General features: G+C 40.7%; 1 protein-coding gene across 3 annotated transcripts in view; it reads left to right on the top strand.

The window, feature by feature from the left end:
• The window catches only part of KLHL32 (kelch like family member 32), a 285,677-nt gene that overhangs the window by 100,549 nt on the left and 165,306 nt on the right, over positions 1-19,822 (top strand). For all 3 annotated transcript variants that reach the window (XM_040350130.1, XM_040350132.1, XM_040350131.1), the window contains 2 exons: positions 30-137; positions 5,882-5,980. In XM_040350130.1, coding sequence (XP_040206064.1) covers positions 30-137; positions 5,882-5,980 — 207 coding nt within the window. The remainder of the gene's footprint in view (positions 1-29; positions 138-5,881; positions 5,981-19,822) is intronic.

The raw sequence follows: 19,822 nt of genomic DNA on the forward strand, positions 1-19,822 counted from the left end.
CCGGTAATTGGGGTCCCTTCTTTATCCAGGCAATGTTTAGTCTGTGCATGGTGGAAAGTGAAGCCGATGAAGTTAACTTGCACGGTGTGACCAGCCTTGGATTAAAACAGGCCCTGGATTTCGCCTACACTGGGCAGGTACTGTACACAGTTAGTATTATCTAGCAGATCACTGTAAATGCTTAGAGACCATGTGCTTTCATTGCTGTATTTTTAATATCACATTGTTCAGAGTAAAGAATTTGTACAAGCGTCAACACCTTTGTTATAAACCATAGCAAAACGAAAACGGAAATACTGGAATTGTAAAAATATATCCTCTTTAAAATGCATGTAATGCCAAAACATGTGAGGATTGTATGCCCCTCCCAGGCTTTATTACTATTTTTTCAGTTTGGGAGCTTCCCCTTTACCACATGTCCTGGAGACCATTGTCCTTTGTACAGAAAGTAAAATAAAATTCAACATTTTTCAGTCTGACAGTAACAGGGGTGAGGGAAAATCTTTCAATGGGGCAATTGTGGTAACAACTGTCTAAGAGGGGATTTCCCCTCAGTTTGCAGAGATTTACTTTTGTTGTATCTCTGGGAAACGTAGTGAAGTGAAAACTCCCCTCCAAGACCCAAAAAAAAAAATCAAATAAAAATGTTTTAATAAATAACCTGACTTAACCACTTGCCGACGGCGCACCGTCATTATACGTCCACAAGGTCGCTCTGCTGGGCGAGAGCACGTAATATGACGTCCTCTCTCCCAGCCGCCACTAGGGGCGCGCGCGCCCCCCGTGCGCCCCCGACTCCCGTGCGTGTGCCCGGTGGGCACGATCGCCGCCGGGCACACGCGATCGCTCGGTACAGAGCGGGGACCGGGAGCTGTGTGTGTAAACACACAGCTCCCGGTCCTGTCAGCAGGGGAAATGCTGATCTTCGGTTCATACAATGTATGAACAGAGGATCAGTGTTTCCCCTAGTGAGGCCACCCCCCCCCCACAGTAAGAACACACCCAGGCATACTTAACCCCTTCCCCGCCCCCTAGTGTTAACCCCTTCACTGCCAGTGGCATTTTTATAGTAATCCAATGCTTTTTTATAGCACTGATCGCTATAAAAATGCCAATGGTCCCAAAAATGTGTCAAAAGTGTCCGAAGTGTCCGCCATAATGTCGCAGTACCGGAAAAAAAATCGCTGATCGCCGCCATTACTAGTAAAAAAAATATAATAAAAATGACATAAAAATACCCCCTATTTTGTAAACGCTATAACTTTTGCGCAAACCAATCAATAAACGCCTATTGCGATTTTTTTTTACGAAAAATATGTAGAAGAAAACGTATCGGCCTAAACTGAGGAAAAAAAAATGTTTTTTTATATATTTTTGGGGGATATTTATTATAGCAAAATGTAAAAAATATTCATTTTTTTCAAAATTGTCGCTCTATTTTTGTTTATAGCGCAAAAACTAAAAACCGCAGAGGTGATCAAATACCACCAAAAGAAAGCTCTATTTGTGGGTAAAAAAGGACGCCAATTTTGTTTGGGAGCCACGTCGCACGACCGCGCAATTGTCTGTTAAAGCGACGCAGTCCCGAATCGCAAAAAGTACTCTGCTCTTTGGGCAGCAATATGGTCCGGGGGGTAAGTGGTTAAAGTGTTACTAAACCCACAACAGTAAAATAAGTGTGTATATGCAGTAAAGCAAGCTTGTTATACTCACTGTGGAACCTAAAGGGGTAATCCCCTGCATTGTGTAAAAAAAGGCTGTTTGATCCTGGCTTTTCTGGTTCCCCCCTTCCATTGTCCCCTAATAATTTCCTGATAACACAAATAGCTAGATTCACAAAGAGTTAAGCTGGTGTATCAGTAGATACGCCGTTGTAACTCAGAATTTAAGCCGTCGTACATTTAAGTGTATTCTCAAATTCAGTTACACTTAAATGTAGCTAAGATACGACTTCCTGCGCCATTGTAACTTAGCTGTCTAGTTCCGCCGGCCGCTAGGGGCGTGAACGCTGATTTACCCCTAAAATGCGTAAATCAGCGAGATACGCTGATTCACGAACGTACGCTTGCCCGTCGCAGTAAAGATACGCCGTTCACGTAAGGCATTTTCAGGCGTAATGTTAGTCGAACAAATAGTTGGCCTAGCCATTGTTAAGTATGGACTTTGTTCCCGAATCTAATTTTGAAAATTTTACGTCGTTTGCGTAAGTCGTCTGTGAATGGGGCTGGACGTAATTTACGTTCACGTCGAAACCAATACGTCCTTGCGGCGTACTTTGGAGCAATGCACACTGGTATATGTCCACGGACGGCGCATGCGCCATTCGTTAAAAACGTCAATCACGTCAGGTCACGAATCATTTACATAAAACACGCCCCCCCTGTTCCTCATTTGAATTAGGCGCGCTTAGGCCGGCCCATTTACGCTACGCCGCCGTAACTTAGGAGGCAAGTGCTTTGTGAATACAGCACTTGCCTCTCTGACTTACGGCAGCGTAGCGTAAATACGCTACGCCGGGTCAAAATTACGCCGCCATACCTGAATCCAGCTAAAAGTCTATGGAGTCAGGTTGCACATGCTTAGTTTGGTGTCTATTGCTAGAAAGTTTTTTTTTTTCCTTGGAAGGGTGCATGTGATCAGCACAGGACCAATCAGCATTGTCTTGCAGTCTCATAGGACAGTCAGAAAACTAAAACCGCTCTTACAAGTTTTAACCAGTGCTTGTAGAAGTCACAAGACTGCACTAACTGCTAATGAGAAAGTGTATTTAGCAGTTTATATTTACTAAAATAATTTCATTTCCATGTTCCATGTTCTGTATATTGTGGGAGACCAGATATAATGAATGCAGGGTCCTGGGTTTAGTAACACTTTAACCATTCTGTAACTTATACAATACAGTAAAAGAGAAGTTTTGGCTTTAGATTCACTGTAAGCACAATCCTAAAATTGAATGAAATCAGCAGTGGTAGAAAATATGTGCGCAGAAACTTGGAATAAAAGTTAAAATAATAAATAAAAACTCACATATTCATATTTTTTTTTGTATTAAATCCATGTTTGGACACCTTGCACACAGGCAAAAAATATGTATCTTCAGTGCTAGACAAGATTAGGGGGGCTTTTTCTAAAAAGAAGATTAATCTGGTCATATTTGATTGACTTGGATTGGATTTGCTGGTCAATTTCATAGCAATTTAATAAGCTGTGCATACAAAGACAGGAAATACTAGAACAAATACTAGAACAAATTTTGACCAACAAATACAAGCATAAGATAGAAACCTATTTATTGGGAAACAAATAAATAAAATTCATACAGTATATAGTAATTAAAGAAAAAGTGTAGTGTAATTTCTGTGGGTACATATTTTGGGTTATTTCAGTGTTTACCCTAAAGTCATTGATGATTTGACTTTCACATGGTTACATGCTTTTTCTTGCTTTATAAAGCACCAGAATGCATTGTGGTGTACTGCTATGTACAGTGTCTTGAAAAAGTATTCATACCCCTAAATATTCCACATTTTGTCATGTCATGTTTCAGCCAAAAATGTAAATGTATTTCATTAAGATTTTATATGATAGACCAATACAAAGTGCCACATAATTGTGAAGTGGAAGGAAAATGATAAATGGTTTTCAAAATGTTTTACAAATAAATATTTGAACAATGTGGCGGGCATTTGTATTCAGCCCCCTTTACTCTGATACTCCTAACTAAAATCTAGTGGAACCAATTGCCTTCAGAAGTCACCTAATTAGTAAATAGAGTCCACCTGTGTGTAATTTAATATCAGTATAAATACAGCTGTTCTGTGACGCCCTCAGAGGTTTGTAAGGCCCTGACACTGGGGCGGGGTCGGCGATGAAGCACTATTTTTAGCAGCGCTTTACTGTCAATTTCATGGTGCTATTTGGCCACTAGCAGGCGATTTCACCCACCCGCTAGCAGCCGAGAAAGGGTTAAAACCACTGCAAAGTGCCTTTGCAGAGGCGCTCTGCCGGTGGTATAGCCGCGGTGTCCATTGATTTCAATGGGCAGAAGCGGTGGAGGAGCGGTATACACACCGCTCCAAAGATGCTGCTAGCAGGACTTTTTTTACCGTCCTGCTAGCGCACCGCTCCAGTGTGAAAGCCCTCGGGGCTTGCAGCTGTAATTGCAGTGAAAGGCTGTCTACCAAGTATTGACTCGGAGGCTGAATATGAATGCACGCCACACTTTCACATATTTATTTGTAAAAAAAATAAAAAAATTAAAACCATTTATAATTTTCATTCCACTTCACAATTATGTGCCACTTTGTGTTGGTCTATCATATAAAAGCCATATAAAATACTTTTACATTTTTGGTTGCAATATGACAAAATGTGGAAAATTTCAAGGGGTATGAATACTTTTTAAAGGAAATGTAAGAGGTGCCATTCAGAACAATGCAACTGAGTAAATGTGCCCATAAAATGTAGAAGTCACATAAAAAAAAGACTAAAACTTTGGTCTTAAGTATTTGGTAGGTACACTTTATTCCCCTCTTTCATACTTTCTAGATTAATGAAAGTAAAAATGATGGTGGAACATGGTGAATTTTTTAAGAGCGTGTCTTCAGTATATCCACATTTCATGCGTTTCCCTTTCGCCAAAAGTAGCATTGGTAATTTTATTAGTTAGCCTATGGGGCCATCTAGTGGCTAATATGCAGACTACAGCACCTAGTCACAAGTAAAGTTTTATATATTACAAATAATGCAAGTAATATTATTCATGTTAATAAGAGGATACACTTAAAAAATTTATATTTTGTTACTATATTTGTAAATATCCTAAATATATTTTGCAGTGCTTTTGCGAGCCTGATTTATTAGTGTCATATGAGGTGAAGTAAATACAAACTGATTAAATGTTTACAGTGAACACAGGTTCACTTCTCTGCAGTTCTTCTCATTTCATATTTTAGAATCAGTATAACTGAATAAAGACTTTGTGCTGTGTCTTCATGAGAAAACGGGTCAAGATTCTGGGAGAGAACACATTAATACTTACTACCAGCACAGTTCTTCAGTGGATAGCAGTCAGTCATACTCTTCAAAGCAGCGTATCACAAAACATTATTATTATTATCATTATTATATCAGAGTACATAAGAAATACATTATGATAGAACTGAGAATAGTCAGCTGTTCCAGATGAAATAATACAGCATTAAATTGCATTTTAATATTATTGCAGTTATTAAATTATTGCATTATTATTAGAATAGTTATTACTAGAATAAAGCAGTGTTGGGCATACTATATGCTACACGGACATGCTACTCACCCCAGACAATTTGCACTATCTATCTATCTATCTATCTATCTATCTATCTATCTATCTATCTATCTATCTATCTATCTATCTATCTATCTATCTATCTATCTATGTCTATCTATCACCTGATTAGAAAATTAAAAAAATACCCCAAAAAAGTAAAAGACCTGATGCATAAGATTCCAGTTTGATTTAGTGGAAGTTTGAACATAAGTTAGCAGCTGATTGGTTAATATAGACAACATTTTGTAAATCCAGAGTTATTTAAATGGCAAAATACCTGTTACCGGCAGAAGCAGTCTTATTGTGCTCCTGCTGACAAGCATATGATGTCAGTCCATTCCTCTTTGGAAGATGACAAACACACAGAAGTTATACTTCAGACCACATCATTGACTTCAAACTTTTTAAAAGGTTTTTTTCGATTTTCTTTAATTATATTGAATTAATATTAACATTTGTATATGAACTCACAGTAATTATTTGAAGGAGTCCCTCCGAATGTGAAGGTGGGTAGCACTGATATTCAGTGGCAAAATGCTTTGTTTTAAACTGCATTTGCTTATTTATTAGATTCTTCTAGAACCTGGAGCAATTCAAGACGTACTGGCTGCTGGTAGTCACTTGCAATTACTGGAGCTCTTGAACCTCTGTTCCCAGTATCTTATCCAGGTAAGATTCATTTAATTGTAAGTATTTTCCCTTTAATGATTTAGGTAATTGTAGCCTTTTTCATACATGAATCTAAAATAGTGCATAGCTCTAATAACAAAGGTGAACGTGAATATCAATAGTGTTTTTTCTACATTCCTAAAACCAAGGTTAAATACGGTCACAGTTAATGATTTAACAGCCAAATTGTGGAGCTTTACCAGCTTGACCATTTAATAGAGATGTAAGCAGAAATATTTCTATCTCAGCCTGTCTCGCTGCTTTAGTTATGAAAAACTGACTGGCTTTTAGTGATTTTTGTTCCCATATGCTAATTCCTCTTAATGATTTATGTGTTTTAATCACTGTTTTTGTGGGACAATATATTTATTTTTTTGAATGAATAATTCAAATTTCTCCTTTTTTTTTCCCATTTCACTTTTTTATTAATTATATGTAGTGCCCTGCTCCTGTTGAGTAGGCGCTATTTTGTAAATTTAGTTATCTGAGCTGTAGTTTAGCTCAGAATTTTATGGCAAATTATGTGTTTCTGTTCCAGTTCAGCTGCGTTGCTCATCTTCCACCTGACTGTGGGTGTCGCTGTCACCAGGAGTCAAGGTTGGAAGTGCAATGGGCTAGGTGTATTGGGTGCCTCTTGCCCAGAAACAGCCCAGTGGTGTGGTCCCCGCCGCTGTGCATTCTGGGAGAGGGTACTTAAGGGACAGACACCGTTCTGGCGGGGTCTTCCGATTCTGACTTGATGGCCCTCCTGGCCTCGGGGATGTGTTAGCAGCCTTTTGGTCTCGGGGCCTGCTGGCCCGAGGCTCCGCTACTGAGAGTAGGCTCAGGAGTTTCTGGGGCCTACTGGTCCAGGGATGGTCCTGTGCTGTCTTCTCTGCAGAAAGAAGCCGAACAATTGAGGATTCAATTGGAGGACACATCCTTGCCAATCTACCTTACAGTGCAGCCGGTTTGGCTGAAAGATCCTGGCACCCTGAGCTGTGTAATTTCTTTGGAACTTTGCAAGGTGTATGTGTAAAGAAAAATCTCATGCCAAAAAAACTAGTTTAAACAATAATATAAGCTGCACCCCAAAAAAATCAGTGAATGACTAGCAATGTTAAAAAAAATATAAAGTGGAGGCGCTAAATTTATTGGTAAATGACTAAATATAATATTAATAACCAGCACCCACCGCCTACTGACTAGGATAAACTCTGTGAACCCAATACCCTCTAAATTAATAAAATGGGAATGATGCCCCACTGGGTAAACAACCAACTCAGTGCTTATTAATTAACTTAATAAAGAATATCAGTGACACAATACATGATAAATGCAATTTGCCGCTGTACAAACTTAATTCTCATTATCTTAATGAATGCCGGTGGCACCATATATAATACAATTAGTGCTGCTGTGCAAATCAATTCCTTGTGAGTGAAGTGATTCTTGAACATAAATAAAAATAAATGAAAATAAATAAAAGTCCTTCAAATTTCAATCTTTGCAACATAAAAAGTGAGAGTCCAATTAGAGATGTAGAAATCCACCTTCACCGACCGTGATATTACACCCAAAAATGCTCAGATAATGGATGGCAGCTTACCAGATGATGTTGACCATTTTAGTCAAAAAAGTGGTCAAATAGGCTTGATGCAGGATACTTAAATGGGTCTTGCCAGACTTGCATATAATCACAGGGCGACTAATCACTGTGAATGCACTAATTTTAATGTACCAAAGTGACAATGGAAATTAATGGACTAATAAATTTGACTTTTGGCGGTACAGGTAGTTAATGTAAAAGATCTATAAATATTTATTTTGTAAAAACTGCATAAATAGAAACTTGTATACATAATTTCATAAAACAGTATCAGCATATGATATTAGTGCATCTAACACAAAGTAAGAGATACATTTGTACTTATACAGATACATAAATGGCATAAAAGCACATAGCGTCAAGAAGGTACAGAACTCTTAGGCCCCGTACACACGGCCGAGGAACTCGACGTGCCAAACACATCGAGTTCCTCGGCCAGTTCAGTCCTGGAGCCGCCGAGGACCTCGGCGGGCCGAGTTCTCCAATAGAACAACGAGGAAATAGAGAACATGTTCTCTATTTCCTCGCCGAGGTCCTCGTCGGCTTCCTCGGCCGAAAGTGTACACACGGCCGGGTTTCTCGGCAGAATTCAGCCAGAAACTCGGTCGGAAGCTGAATTCTGCCGAGGAAACTGGTCGTGTGTACGGGGCCAAAGTGTTTGAAGCTGAATCCGATATGCATAATGGTAGATCTTGCATTAACTCTCGACATGTTTCACATACAGGACGCTTCATCAGGAGCATAAAGGTCTAATAACGGACATACATAACATAAACAGAGAAACATCAAAAAGATGTCAATTAGTCAAACCAGTTTATACATAAAACATATAAAAATCACAAATAAAAGATTAAAAAGCTGTTAACATATTACTGCCCATGCAATGAACTGACCAACCCATACATCAAGTGCATAAAAATCCAGGTAAGACACCCAACAAATCAGTAGCCAATCACATACGAGGTACATATAGTGTGATCAGAAACAAGATTAGATGGTAATTCATACAGGTATAGCCTTATCTACAAAAACATCCATACACAAGCGTTAAAACAAAAATAAATTATTAATTATTGAACTTACGGATCAATCGAATCTCAAAGAGTCGATCCAACCACTAATTGTGTGGTAAAGAGTGTACAACGCTTGATGCAGGATACACCTGCTATAGGGATCAATCGATACACCTCAATAACCTTATGGCCAGAGGACTCCAATATGGATATGAAAAATTAAGATATATGCCGCAATAGTGTAATCTTGTTTAATAAAAATTAATAGGTATACATAAAAGGCCAAATGGCTCCTTACTTGCAAATGTTCCCCGAATCCGGCACTGAGGCTGTATAGCGTGTCTGTGTGTGGATGGATGTCCCGATGGAGTGTTAGCTGGCGTGCGTTCCACCTCACCTCATCAGCGAGCCAGCAGGATGGGAAGTTGCGTATGTGCGTGCGTGACCAAGTACCGCCTCGACGTACGTTTTGTTACCACGTCTTCAGGAAGCTAACACTCCATCGGGACGTCCATCCACACACAGACACACTATACAGCCTCAGTGCCGGTTTCGGGGGACATTTGCAAGTAAGGAGCCATTTGGCCTTTTATTTATACCTATTAATTTTATTAAACAAGATTACACTATTGCGGCATATCTCTTCATTTTTCATATCCATATTGGAGTCCTCTGGCTATAAGGTTATTGAGGTGCATCGATTGATCCCTATAGCAGGTGTATCCTGCATCATAAAAAGGGTCAACATCATCTGGTAAGCTGCCATCCATTATCTGAGCACTTTTGGGTGTAAAAGTGCTCTGTCGGTGAAGGTGGATTTCTACATGTCTAATTGGATTCTCACTTATATGTTGCAAAGATTGAAATTTGAAGGACTTTTATTTATTTTCATTTATTTTTATTTATGTTCAAAAATCACTTCACTCACGAGGAATGGATTTGCACAGCAGCACTAATTTTATTATATATGGTGCCACCGGCATTCATTAAGATAATGAGCATTAAGTTTGTACAGCAGCATATTGCATTTATCATGTATTGTGTCACTGATATTCTTTATTAAGTTAATTAATAAGCACTGAGTTGGTTGTTTTACCCAGTGGGGCATCATTCCCATTTTATTAATTTAGAAGGTGTATGTGTGGTTACATGATCCTGTGGCAGAGGACCGTGTAACGACTCAACGGCATTCATCAAGTCTGTGGCAGAGACTTTTGAACGAGCTTCGCACCAGCTGCTAGGTCAGTGAGAGAGGCCTATTCGATGGTCGCTGAATCCAGTGTGGAAATGATTTGTCCTCTGGATCCAAGATCATACCCGTGATCCGCAAAGCAAGGTACCTGAATCTTCCCTACCCCTCCATCCCTCTGACGGAACTTGTTTAATAAAACCCTTGAAGAAAAAGAAACAAAGTGTTGGTGTGGACATTTGTAACTCTTCAAGAAGGACCCCTAGGACAAACATGGTGAACAGTAAGGTAATGGCAGGCCCAAATCTAAACCAGCAGCTTCTACGGGGGTAGTGCTACATATATATATATATATATATATATTTTAAATATAAATGAATCATGTTTTTCACTGTTTTTTAGAATGTGTTGTTATAACGATGTTCTTTAGTCAAAGTTTAATCACCTTGATTATATTCACCTGTAGTTTTTTGCGCATCTTTTTTTGTTTTACATGTATTGTTTTGGATTAAGTATTAATTCTTTAAGACTGCTGCACAAATTGTTGGAACACCTACATTAGTTTTGAGCACATCACAGTAATATCACAATAATTTTATTAACCACTTACCCCCCGGACCATATTGCTGCCCAAAGACCAGAGTACTTTTTGCGATTCGGGACTGCGTCGCTTTAACAGACAATTGCGCGGTCGTGCGACGTGGCTCCCAAACAAAATTGGCGTCCTTTTTTCCCCACAAATAGAGCTTTCTTTTGGTGGTATTTGATCACCTCTGCGTTTTTTATTTTTTGCGCTATAAACAAAAATAGAGCGACAATTTTGAAAAAAATGAATATTTTTTACTTTTTGCTGTAATAAATATCCCCCAAAAATATATAAAAAAACATTTTTTTTCCTCAGTTTAGGCCCATACGTATTCTTCTACATATTTTTCGTAAAAAAAAATCGCAATAAGCGTTTATTGATTGGTTTGCGCAAAAGTTATAGCGTTTACAAAATAGGGGGTATTTTTATGTCATTTTTATTAATATATTTTTTTTACTAGTAATGGCGGCGATCATCGATTTTTTTTCGGTATTGCGACATTATGGCGGACACTTCGGACACTTTTGACACATTTTTGGGACCATTGGCATTTTTATAGCGATCAGTGCTATAAAAATGCATTGGATTACTATAAAAATGCCACTGGCAGTGAAGGGGTTAACACTAGGGGGCGGGGAAGGGGTTAAGTATGTCCCTTGTGTGTTCTTACTGTGGGGGGGGGTGGCCTCACTAGGGGAAACACACACAGCTCCCGATCCCCGCTCTGTACCGAGCGATCGCGTGTGCCCGGCGGCGATCGCGCCCGCCGGGCACACGCACGGGAGTCGGGGGCGAGCGGGGGGCCCTAGTGGCGGCTGAGAGAGAGGACGTTATACTACGTGCTCTCGCCCAGCCGAGCCGACCTGCCGACGTAGAACGGCCGTGCACGGTCGGCTAGTGGTTAAGTGATTGGGTGAGCGCAGAATTTACCTATTATACATATTTTTTTTTTGGTGTGTCCTTATGCTGCCTAGTCCCCATTTTTTACTTAAGCCCTCATTCATGACTGTCAATTTATTAATGCGTGAAGAGAAGACAGTTTGCATATTGCATTTTGTGCTTTTCAATATATATCTTTACACCATTGAAGTCTATGGAACCAAAAAATGCACAGATGTGAACTACATCCATGGGAAACCATGTACAACAAACAAGAGGTCCACGCTGCTCACAGGTGAGCTGGCTCCAATAGTATGATCTCCTCACTGCAGGGTGCTCTTCCAGTCACAGCTGAGGCAATAATGAAAGGAAAGTCCGGGCGGCTGCACACCAAACTGAGATCCAAATGCCTTTATTCACATAAAACCATGAGGGCTTTGATAAAGCAAAATTTGTGTGCGAAACATGTAAGCCGGGCCTCCCTTGCTTGTACATGTAGTGCTCCTCATGTTCATGATTTTATGTGAATTAAGGCATTTGGATCTCAGTTTGGTGTGCAGCCATCCTGACTTTCCTTTCATTAAATGGACTGTAGTGTTTTTCTGCAAAACTGAAAATGCAGTAAAAAATGCATAGGTGTGAACCAGGCCTTAAGTCTATTTTAGGTGAAATGCCTATGTTCACACTATTGCAGGTGTTTGCGGGTGTAAGAATAGCAACCACCTGCAGTTAAAACACGCTGCTCTTTAAAAACGCAGTCATTGTTGATGACATCCCATGCATCTAACATCGCAGCACATTTTGTGGGTTCGGGAAATACAAGGAAATCACATGCAAAACCACCAAGTGATTTCCTGGCGGCTACGTTTTTAAAATGCTGCAGGAAACTTTTTCCTGCGCAAACATGGGCGGCAAACCCGCAAGAGCGTGAACCTTAAGTGGTATTGTTATATGCAGGAAGCAGTAAAACTAACTGTTATGTGGAGGAATAGTTGTGAGCTCATGTGTGCAAATACCAGTAATATATTGACGGTACCTGAGTTCTGTTGAAAATCATCCAAGTAATGTATTATTGTGCTTTAAAACATGGCATTACATCCACACATTTGCCTCACATCTACTGAAGAGATATTACAACAAAGTTTGCCTTAACATTCTCCAAAAATCAATAATTGGACAAGGTGCTGTTTATATCATAACTGAATCAAATTTACATCTCCTGCATGTTTACCAGTCCCCTGTTTTTAGTACATTCACCAGATAGAAAACATGCTGATTGCCTATTGTGGTCATGTTGCCGAAACAATATTTTTTTTAATACCGTCTACACACTTGGAGACATATTTTTTAATCAGAAAATATGTGAATAACACAAAAGCTACCAGCCCAGAACACCAGGCATAAAGATTATTATTGCTTTGGCTTTGACAGCACATATTTGACTCTATGGTATGCGAAACTGTCTTGCAATGCCTTTACAGTGTTACTAAAACCACAACAGTAAAATCAGTCTGTATATGCAGCATAGTGAGCTTGTTATACTCACTGTGGAACTTAAGGGGTTAATCCTCTGCATTGTGTAAAAAGGCTGTTTTATCCTGTATGCATAGATCAATTCCCACCTGCACTGTCTATCTGGGGGAAAGCCCGCTAACAGCCAAGCTGCACATGCTCAGTTGTGCTGGACAGAACAGTTACTTGTTCTCAGAGCTAGCCAAGTCACATGATATTGACATCACACATGTGGGCGTGTATACCGCTAATGTGGGGGTTACATCACACATGTGGGGCTTACCGCTAATGGTACTGAAATTTAACCCTGAGCCACACTTGGGAATACCGCCCGGGAGGTTAATTTCTGAGACCCTTAATGGGGGACCCTATGCAAAAGAAAATGGCACAGGGTTTCCCCCAAACACAAACTTATCAGGGGAAGGGGTCTGATATGTATGAGATGTATATCCAGGAGAAAGCTACATGCGCAAAAAAAACATATTTGAGTAGGTCAGTATTTCTTGAGCCCCTGCCCTCAAGGAGATCACAATCTAAGGTCCATAGCCTTCATGGTAAATACACATACTAGGGCCAGTTTAGAAGGGAGCAGTTAACTTACCTGCTTTCTTTTGGGTGTGGGTAAAAACAAAAAAAAGCACAAGGAGAACGTGCAAGCTCCATGAACACAGGGGTTGATTTACTAAAAGCACATAGACTGTGCATTTTGCAAAGTGCAGTTACACTCTGCAAATGCAGTTGCTCCAGAGCTTAGTAAATGAGGTAAAGTTTTACTTTGCAAAGAGTACCCAATCACATGCAAGCAAAATAAAAAAGCAGCATTTTTGCTAGGATGATGGAAGTCATCAGAGCTCTCCCTCACACGTGATTGCGTCTTCTTTGCAAAGTGAAGCTTTACCTCATTCATTTACTAAGCTCTGAAGCAACTGCTTTTGCAGAGTGCAACTGCACTTTGCAAAGTACACAGTCTATTTTCCTTTAGTAAATCATCCCCTATATTGTCCTAACTGGAAAAGGAGACGTTGACCCTAGCACTGCATGTCAGAAGTGCTAACCACTAGTCCACTGTGCTGCCCTTGTAGTCAACACAGCAACAGAACCTCTCACTGACACAAACAAAAGATAAAAAAGTAGTCTTAAAAAAGGATTGTTGGGTTTACTCAAACCACAGTGATTACAGGTGGGCTTGCACTCCACTCTCCCTGGCCCCACAAACTGCAATTCATTGCAATGTATCCGTTGCAATATGGCGCTCTGAATAAAGTACTGTATATAACAGCATTATAGAACAGTGAAGGCCAGCTGTCTCTCACCCTTACTAAGCAGAAGCAGTTGCTGGGAGCCTTATTTATTGTGTGAAAACAAACAGGCTTGGGGGGCACACCCTAAAATGCATTTACATTCAAGTTGATGCTACTATAGGACCGCAAACAGAACAAAATAGATTACCGCGCACACATACACAAATGACATTTAAATCCTGCAAGGCTATTTAAAACATCTGAACATATTCAAAAATATGGCCATATAGTGCTAAGCCCACTACTGCCTCAAAGTACCCCATTATTAACCTGCCTGGCGGTGTTCCCGAGACTGACTCGGGGTTAGATTTTCCTGCTACGATCGGTAACCCCGAGTCAGTCTCGGCTTGCCTCGCTAGATCCACAGGCACTTTTTACTTACCTTGTCCCTGGATCCAGCGATGCCACCGTGCTGTGTGAGCGAGCGGGACCTCGCTCGATTCACATAGTGCCTCCGTGTGACGCCGATCTCCGTTCCCTGCGACGTTACGACGCACGGGGACGGAGAACGGCGCCAAATTCAAAAACGTAAACAAACACCTTACATACAGTATACTGTAATCTTATAGATTACAGTACTGTATGTAAAAAAAACACACCCCCCCTGTCCCTAGTGGTCTGCCCAGTGTCCTACATGTACTTTTATATAATAAAAACGTTTCTTTCTCCCTGCAAACTGTAGATTGTCCATAGCAACCAAAAGTGTCCCTTTATGTCAAAAATAGTTTTAGATCAGCTAAAAAACAGCGATAATAAATTATAATCACTTGCAGAATTGTGCGATAGCGATTTGTGGGGAAATTCGTCATAAAAAAAATAAAATAATGACAGCAACAATTCTGCAACTGAGCAAATTTCAGTGATTTTAATTTGACTACATTATTGAATAATTTTTATTATAATTATATTATTATTTGTTATAATTATTTATAATTATTTATTATATTATAATTTATAATTTTGTTTTTAAAAAAATGTCATACCCGGGATGCCTATTAGAATCTTGTTTGGTCAGATTTAAGTGAGTTATTTCTAAAAATTACAGACCTACAATATAAAACGCCAAATTTCCTTGCAAATAATGGTACCGCTTTCAGCATGTTTTTTCTGAAAGAATCATACCGCCAGGGAGGTTAATGGGTCCTACACCATTAATAGAATGAAAGTTCCTGCATCTCAACCAGTGTTGTGAAGGAAGCCAGCAGTAGAGGAAGCAAGCAGCTGCGGAGCAGAGCCTCATAAGCCAGTGCTTGCTGTATAGCATTGGCTCCTGTCATAGGCGGAGTGATACCAAATGCACTCTGCCTGGGACAGCAACAGCCGGTGATACCTGAATAGAATACTGTTATTAAAGGTACGTTTATTACTAAAATCACAGTGTACATATGGGTATATCTGTTCTGCAGTGGTTACTGGGCTGCTTTCAAACTGATCTGCAGGTTACCTGCACTGAGCCATAGACTTTTGGTTTTACCTGCGGGTTTGGTGCACTTTCAGAAAGTGTACCACACCTGCAGGATATAATAGAATTCTATGGCAAAGTGTAGCTAACTCACAGAAAAGCCGCAGGTGCACTGTGCTGCACCCGCGGTGTGGGTAGACTGCAGACCATCCTTTTAAAAGCAGCCTTAGGCCCCTTTCACACGATTGGTTCGACCTAATCGGACCCTCTATTCACCTCCTATGGAGCAGCAGATGTAAACAGACTCGTGTCCATTTACACCCGCCTACCTCCAGTCCGATCTGCTAAAAAAACAGAAGTGGATCAATCCCCTTTCATCTGATCTGATAAGAGGGCCCATAGAGTGGAGTGGGCCTTGTCTGTGTCTGTTTTGCATATGCAGAGTGGACACGGACCTGTTATCCGCCCACTCTGCTCATTGTGGCCCGCGACTAGTTACTAAGTCGATCAAGTGGCTGTCGCTCTTCAAAAGGTTGGGCACCGCTGACCTAAAGCCTAGGCAGCCTAAATCCTATACTCAGATAATGCAAACTTGACACTTCAGTGCTCAGAAACCGTAGGGACACCTGCCATTGAAAACAAGTATCATCAAGGCCACAGTGCAAGTCAGGCCAGAAGGTTCAAGTGGTGCAGCCGTCCTTTTGATTGGGGAATTCAGCACTGCATAAACCACATTGCATTAGTGCATTATTTTTAGCATATTGAAGGAAAACAAATACATATTATACTCACAAGCAAAGAAGGATAGGTAGCATAACCTAAAACACAGAATCTGGGAGTCCGCTCTCCAACATTAGCGGATTGTGTGGATGATAATATCAGCTGACATGTTTCAAGGTTCTGGCCCCCTTACTCTGATGCTACTTAGGCTACTTATCCTTCTTTGTTTGTGAGTATTAAATGTATTATTTTTCCATTAATAAAATGCTGAAGATAATGCACTTGGCGTTTTTGCCCTCTATGTTGTTCTTGTAGCCTAAATATTATGCTAACAGGAGTCAGTTGGAGAAAAATAAGGTTACAAAATATTAATAATACATATAGAAAGCAGAAAATATATGTAAAGCCAGTTTCAATGTCCTGTCAGTTCTACAGTCATGCTCTGTACTCAGCAGTATTCGTGCTCCTTCATCCCTAGAGGAAACTATAAAGTTTAGGTCACCCCTGTATAAATGAAGTCACCTTCTCTGAGATGTGGCTTTATGCTATTCCCAGGGAAGTGCAGTTACTGGCAGGAAATCTAAATGCATTCAGAACTATGGCCCTGAACTCAGCACAAAGGTTGATATCACAGCACTTGGTCTCATTTACATGCATGCTGCCCAGATTTTACAGCCTCCTTTTCGGAGTGGGGGACTTGAAAACAGATCCCACTACACCTAAGTATACCTTACACTTGGCACTGTGTACTGCAAGAAATGACAAGTTTTATACTTCTCAAGTTTTCAGCAGATAAAGGCTTTAAGAAACTCTCTGCACCAAGAAACTTTCTTCAAATGTTATAAAAATGTATCAACCAGAATAATCACATTACTTACAAATATACATGTAGTAGTTGTGTGCCCATTGCAACCATTGCTTGCAGGTTCAAGAGGGCGATACCATAGACAACAGGGGGTGGGAGGAGGGGGTAGAAGTGTTGTGGACAAAGGAGGCATGGCTGTTCCTAATGCCAGGTTGTATTATCTGGCATCCCAACTCTAGCAACTATATGGGTGGAATATTATAGATCGCAAGGACCCCATAAAACAAATCATATTTTCTCAATTGCCGATAGATCCAGTTAATAGTAGCCCACCATTTTTATAATAAATGTAGATATCCTGCATTTTATCTGATACATAGGATTTGGACTACGGTTCAACAAGATACTCAGTATGAGGTATACACTCAATATATTCCCATATGGAATTATTTACAATGTGATTGGCAGAGGCCATCCATTTGTCTGATTTTGGAAATCCTTGCAAACCACTGTTTTTAGAGTGGGGGCAGACGTTTGTTTTCAGCAGGTGGGTATGCATGCTTTTGTGGCATTAAGGAGATATAGTAGGAGAGAGCGTTTATAGCATTTCAGTGTCAAGTGTAAGAGAAACACCGCCAGATCATTAGGCATCTTAATATCTGTAAATTTGAAAATCCAGTGGTTGACTTGACACTGGACCTAGACTGTGGAACGCTTTACCAACCAGCATCCGAACGGAATTGAATCACGAGGCCTTCAACGCAAAACCCATCTATTCTGAAGGCAAAAATATAGTAGAAAATGGATACCAAGCTCCCTGAGGCGATTCAGTTTGCTTGTGTTGCGCTATACAAGTTTCTCACTCACTCACACCAGAAATGCTGTAATCTCTGGCACGACCAGACGACATGGAGCATGGTGCCCTTCTCCTCCTGGCACCTCCAGCGCATTAGTAACCTCTGTTGAAACCATTTATGGGGAGTTGTAGGGACCCTGTACCATCTAGATAGTTTTTTTTTTATACCCTGTCACTTAAAGCCTGCATGAAATAGAATACCTTGCAGGTCATCGTTAAGGTTCTTACAGGTTGTTGGTTGTTAAAACTATTACAGACCTTATTTTTTTATGTTTATATATAAATCATAACAATCTGAATGAGGAGTAATTCATGAATGTATGGGGAGCACCATAATTGAGTATTTAATGCATACAGGTGTCCAGAATTAACCCCTTCCTGACCAAACCCTTTAAAGCGGAGTTCCACCCAAAAGTGGAACTTCCGCTTAATCCACTCCTTGCCCTCTTACATGCCACATTTGGCATTAAGTTTTTTTGGGGGGGGAGTGGGGGCTTCAGGAGGAGTGGGAATTCCTGTCCTACTTCCTCCTTCTGCCCAGGGACCGCTTAGGCTACACGTCATATCGCCTACGGCGGCCCCTCCCGGTAGGTGATCGCCTGGGACACGTGCCAGGTCCCTGGCGATCGCCTGACCAATCACAGTGTGCAGCGCCGCTCGCGCATGCGCAGTGAGTGCCCGGGCGTGAAGCCCAAAGCTGTCACGGCTGGGTTCCCACACTAAGAATGAAGACGCAGGTCGGAGAGGGGGGGAGAGGAGCAGAGCTCCGCCGGCACGGCGCTGGACCGTGGAGCAGGTGAGTATCTGTTTTTTAAAAGCCAGCAGCTACACTTTTTGTAGCTGCTGACTTTTAATAAACATTAAAAAAAGCCTGCAACTCTCCTTTAATTAGGTCCTTACGCCAGGGGGCAGAATGGACTGATTAGCTGTCCCAGTGGTCGTATGATTGGGAGTCCGTCCCTCTGGTTGCCAATTATTGTTAGAGACCAGGAGCAGTATATGATAGATTGTTTACTGTGCTTGGAGCCTGCAGTCAGCACGCTCTCAGCACAGAAACCTCACCATCTATGGACACATATGTGTGGTGGGTGGATGTTAAATCTTCCCCTCTTGGGGCAACAAGAGGTTAACAGTTGAACCAAAACTGTGTTGTTGTTTTTTTTGGCCAATAGTTGTGCGCTTTATGATTCTGCTCACCTACAACGGGTTTAAGGAAAATATCTCCAGTGGAGACACAAAAGAAGACAAGGCTTTAAGGAGGATTTTCCCTTCCCACATGTCCCACTCCTCTAGACACGACCATTGCATACCTCCCACATTTTTGAAATGGAAACGAGGGACACATATAAGTAAAATTATGTAGGCCTAGGACACACACCCTGCCACTCCCCCTTATATGAGAATTATGCAACAAAAAAAAAAAAATGTTAAACCCACAAGTGCTTTTTTTTCCCCCCACTACTATTCCTTTTATACAGGCTTTTGAAATTTAGAAATGCAGCAATTTAGAAATTGGATGAAAGGTTTAGCACTGGGAAATACTTTTTGATAGCAAAATAGTTCAATTTTTAAACAACTATATCGATCGGACCAAAATTATGGGCAAATGAGGAGGAAAGAGGGACACAGGGGCATTGCTCCAAATCAGGGACAGTCCTTCGAAATCAGGGACAGTTAGAAGCTATGTCTTTGTATTTAAACCTGCTGGCTACTACTCTCATCCATTCAGCTGTCAATATGACCAAAATATAGGAGAATATTATAATAGAGTTGAATAGAGGTAATCAGACAGTGATTTTAGTTATAGAGGGTCTCATTGTGGGACACCTCTCCCCCATATGCTCAGTCACATTTGAAGTGTCTGTTCTCTGTGCTTGAATTAAGGCTACAGCTAGTAACATTTCAATTTCACACAGAGCACGGTGTAAAGCCCAACGTATACTTGTTTTAAAGCTCTGAGTACACACAAGCATACACAAAGCTTTTCAGCT

Source organism: Rana temporaria, chromosome 4 (genome assembly GCF_905171775.1).
Source record: "Rana temporaria chromosome 4, aRanTem1.1, whole genome shotgun sequence".
NCBI classification, from domain to species: domain Eukaryota; kingdom Metazoa; phylum Chordata; class Amphibia; order Anura; family Ranidae; genus Rana; species Rana temporaria.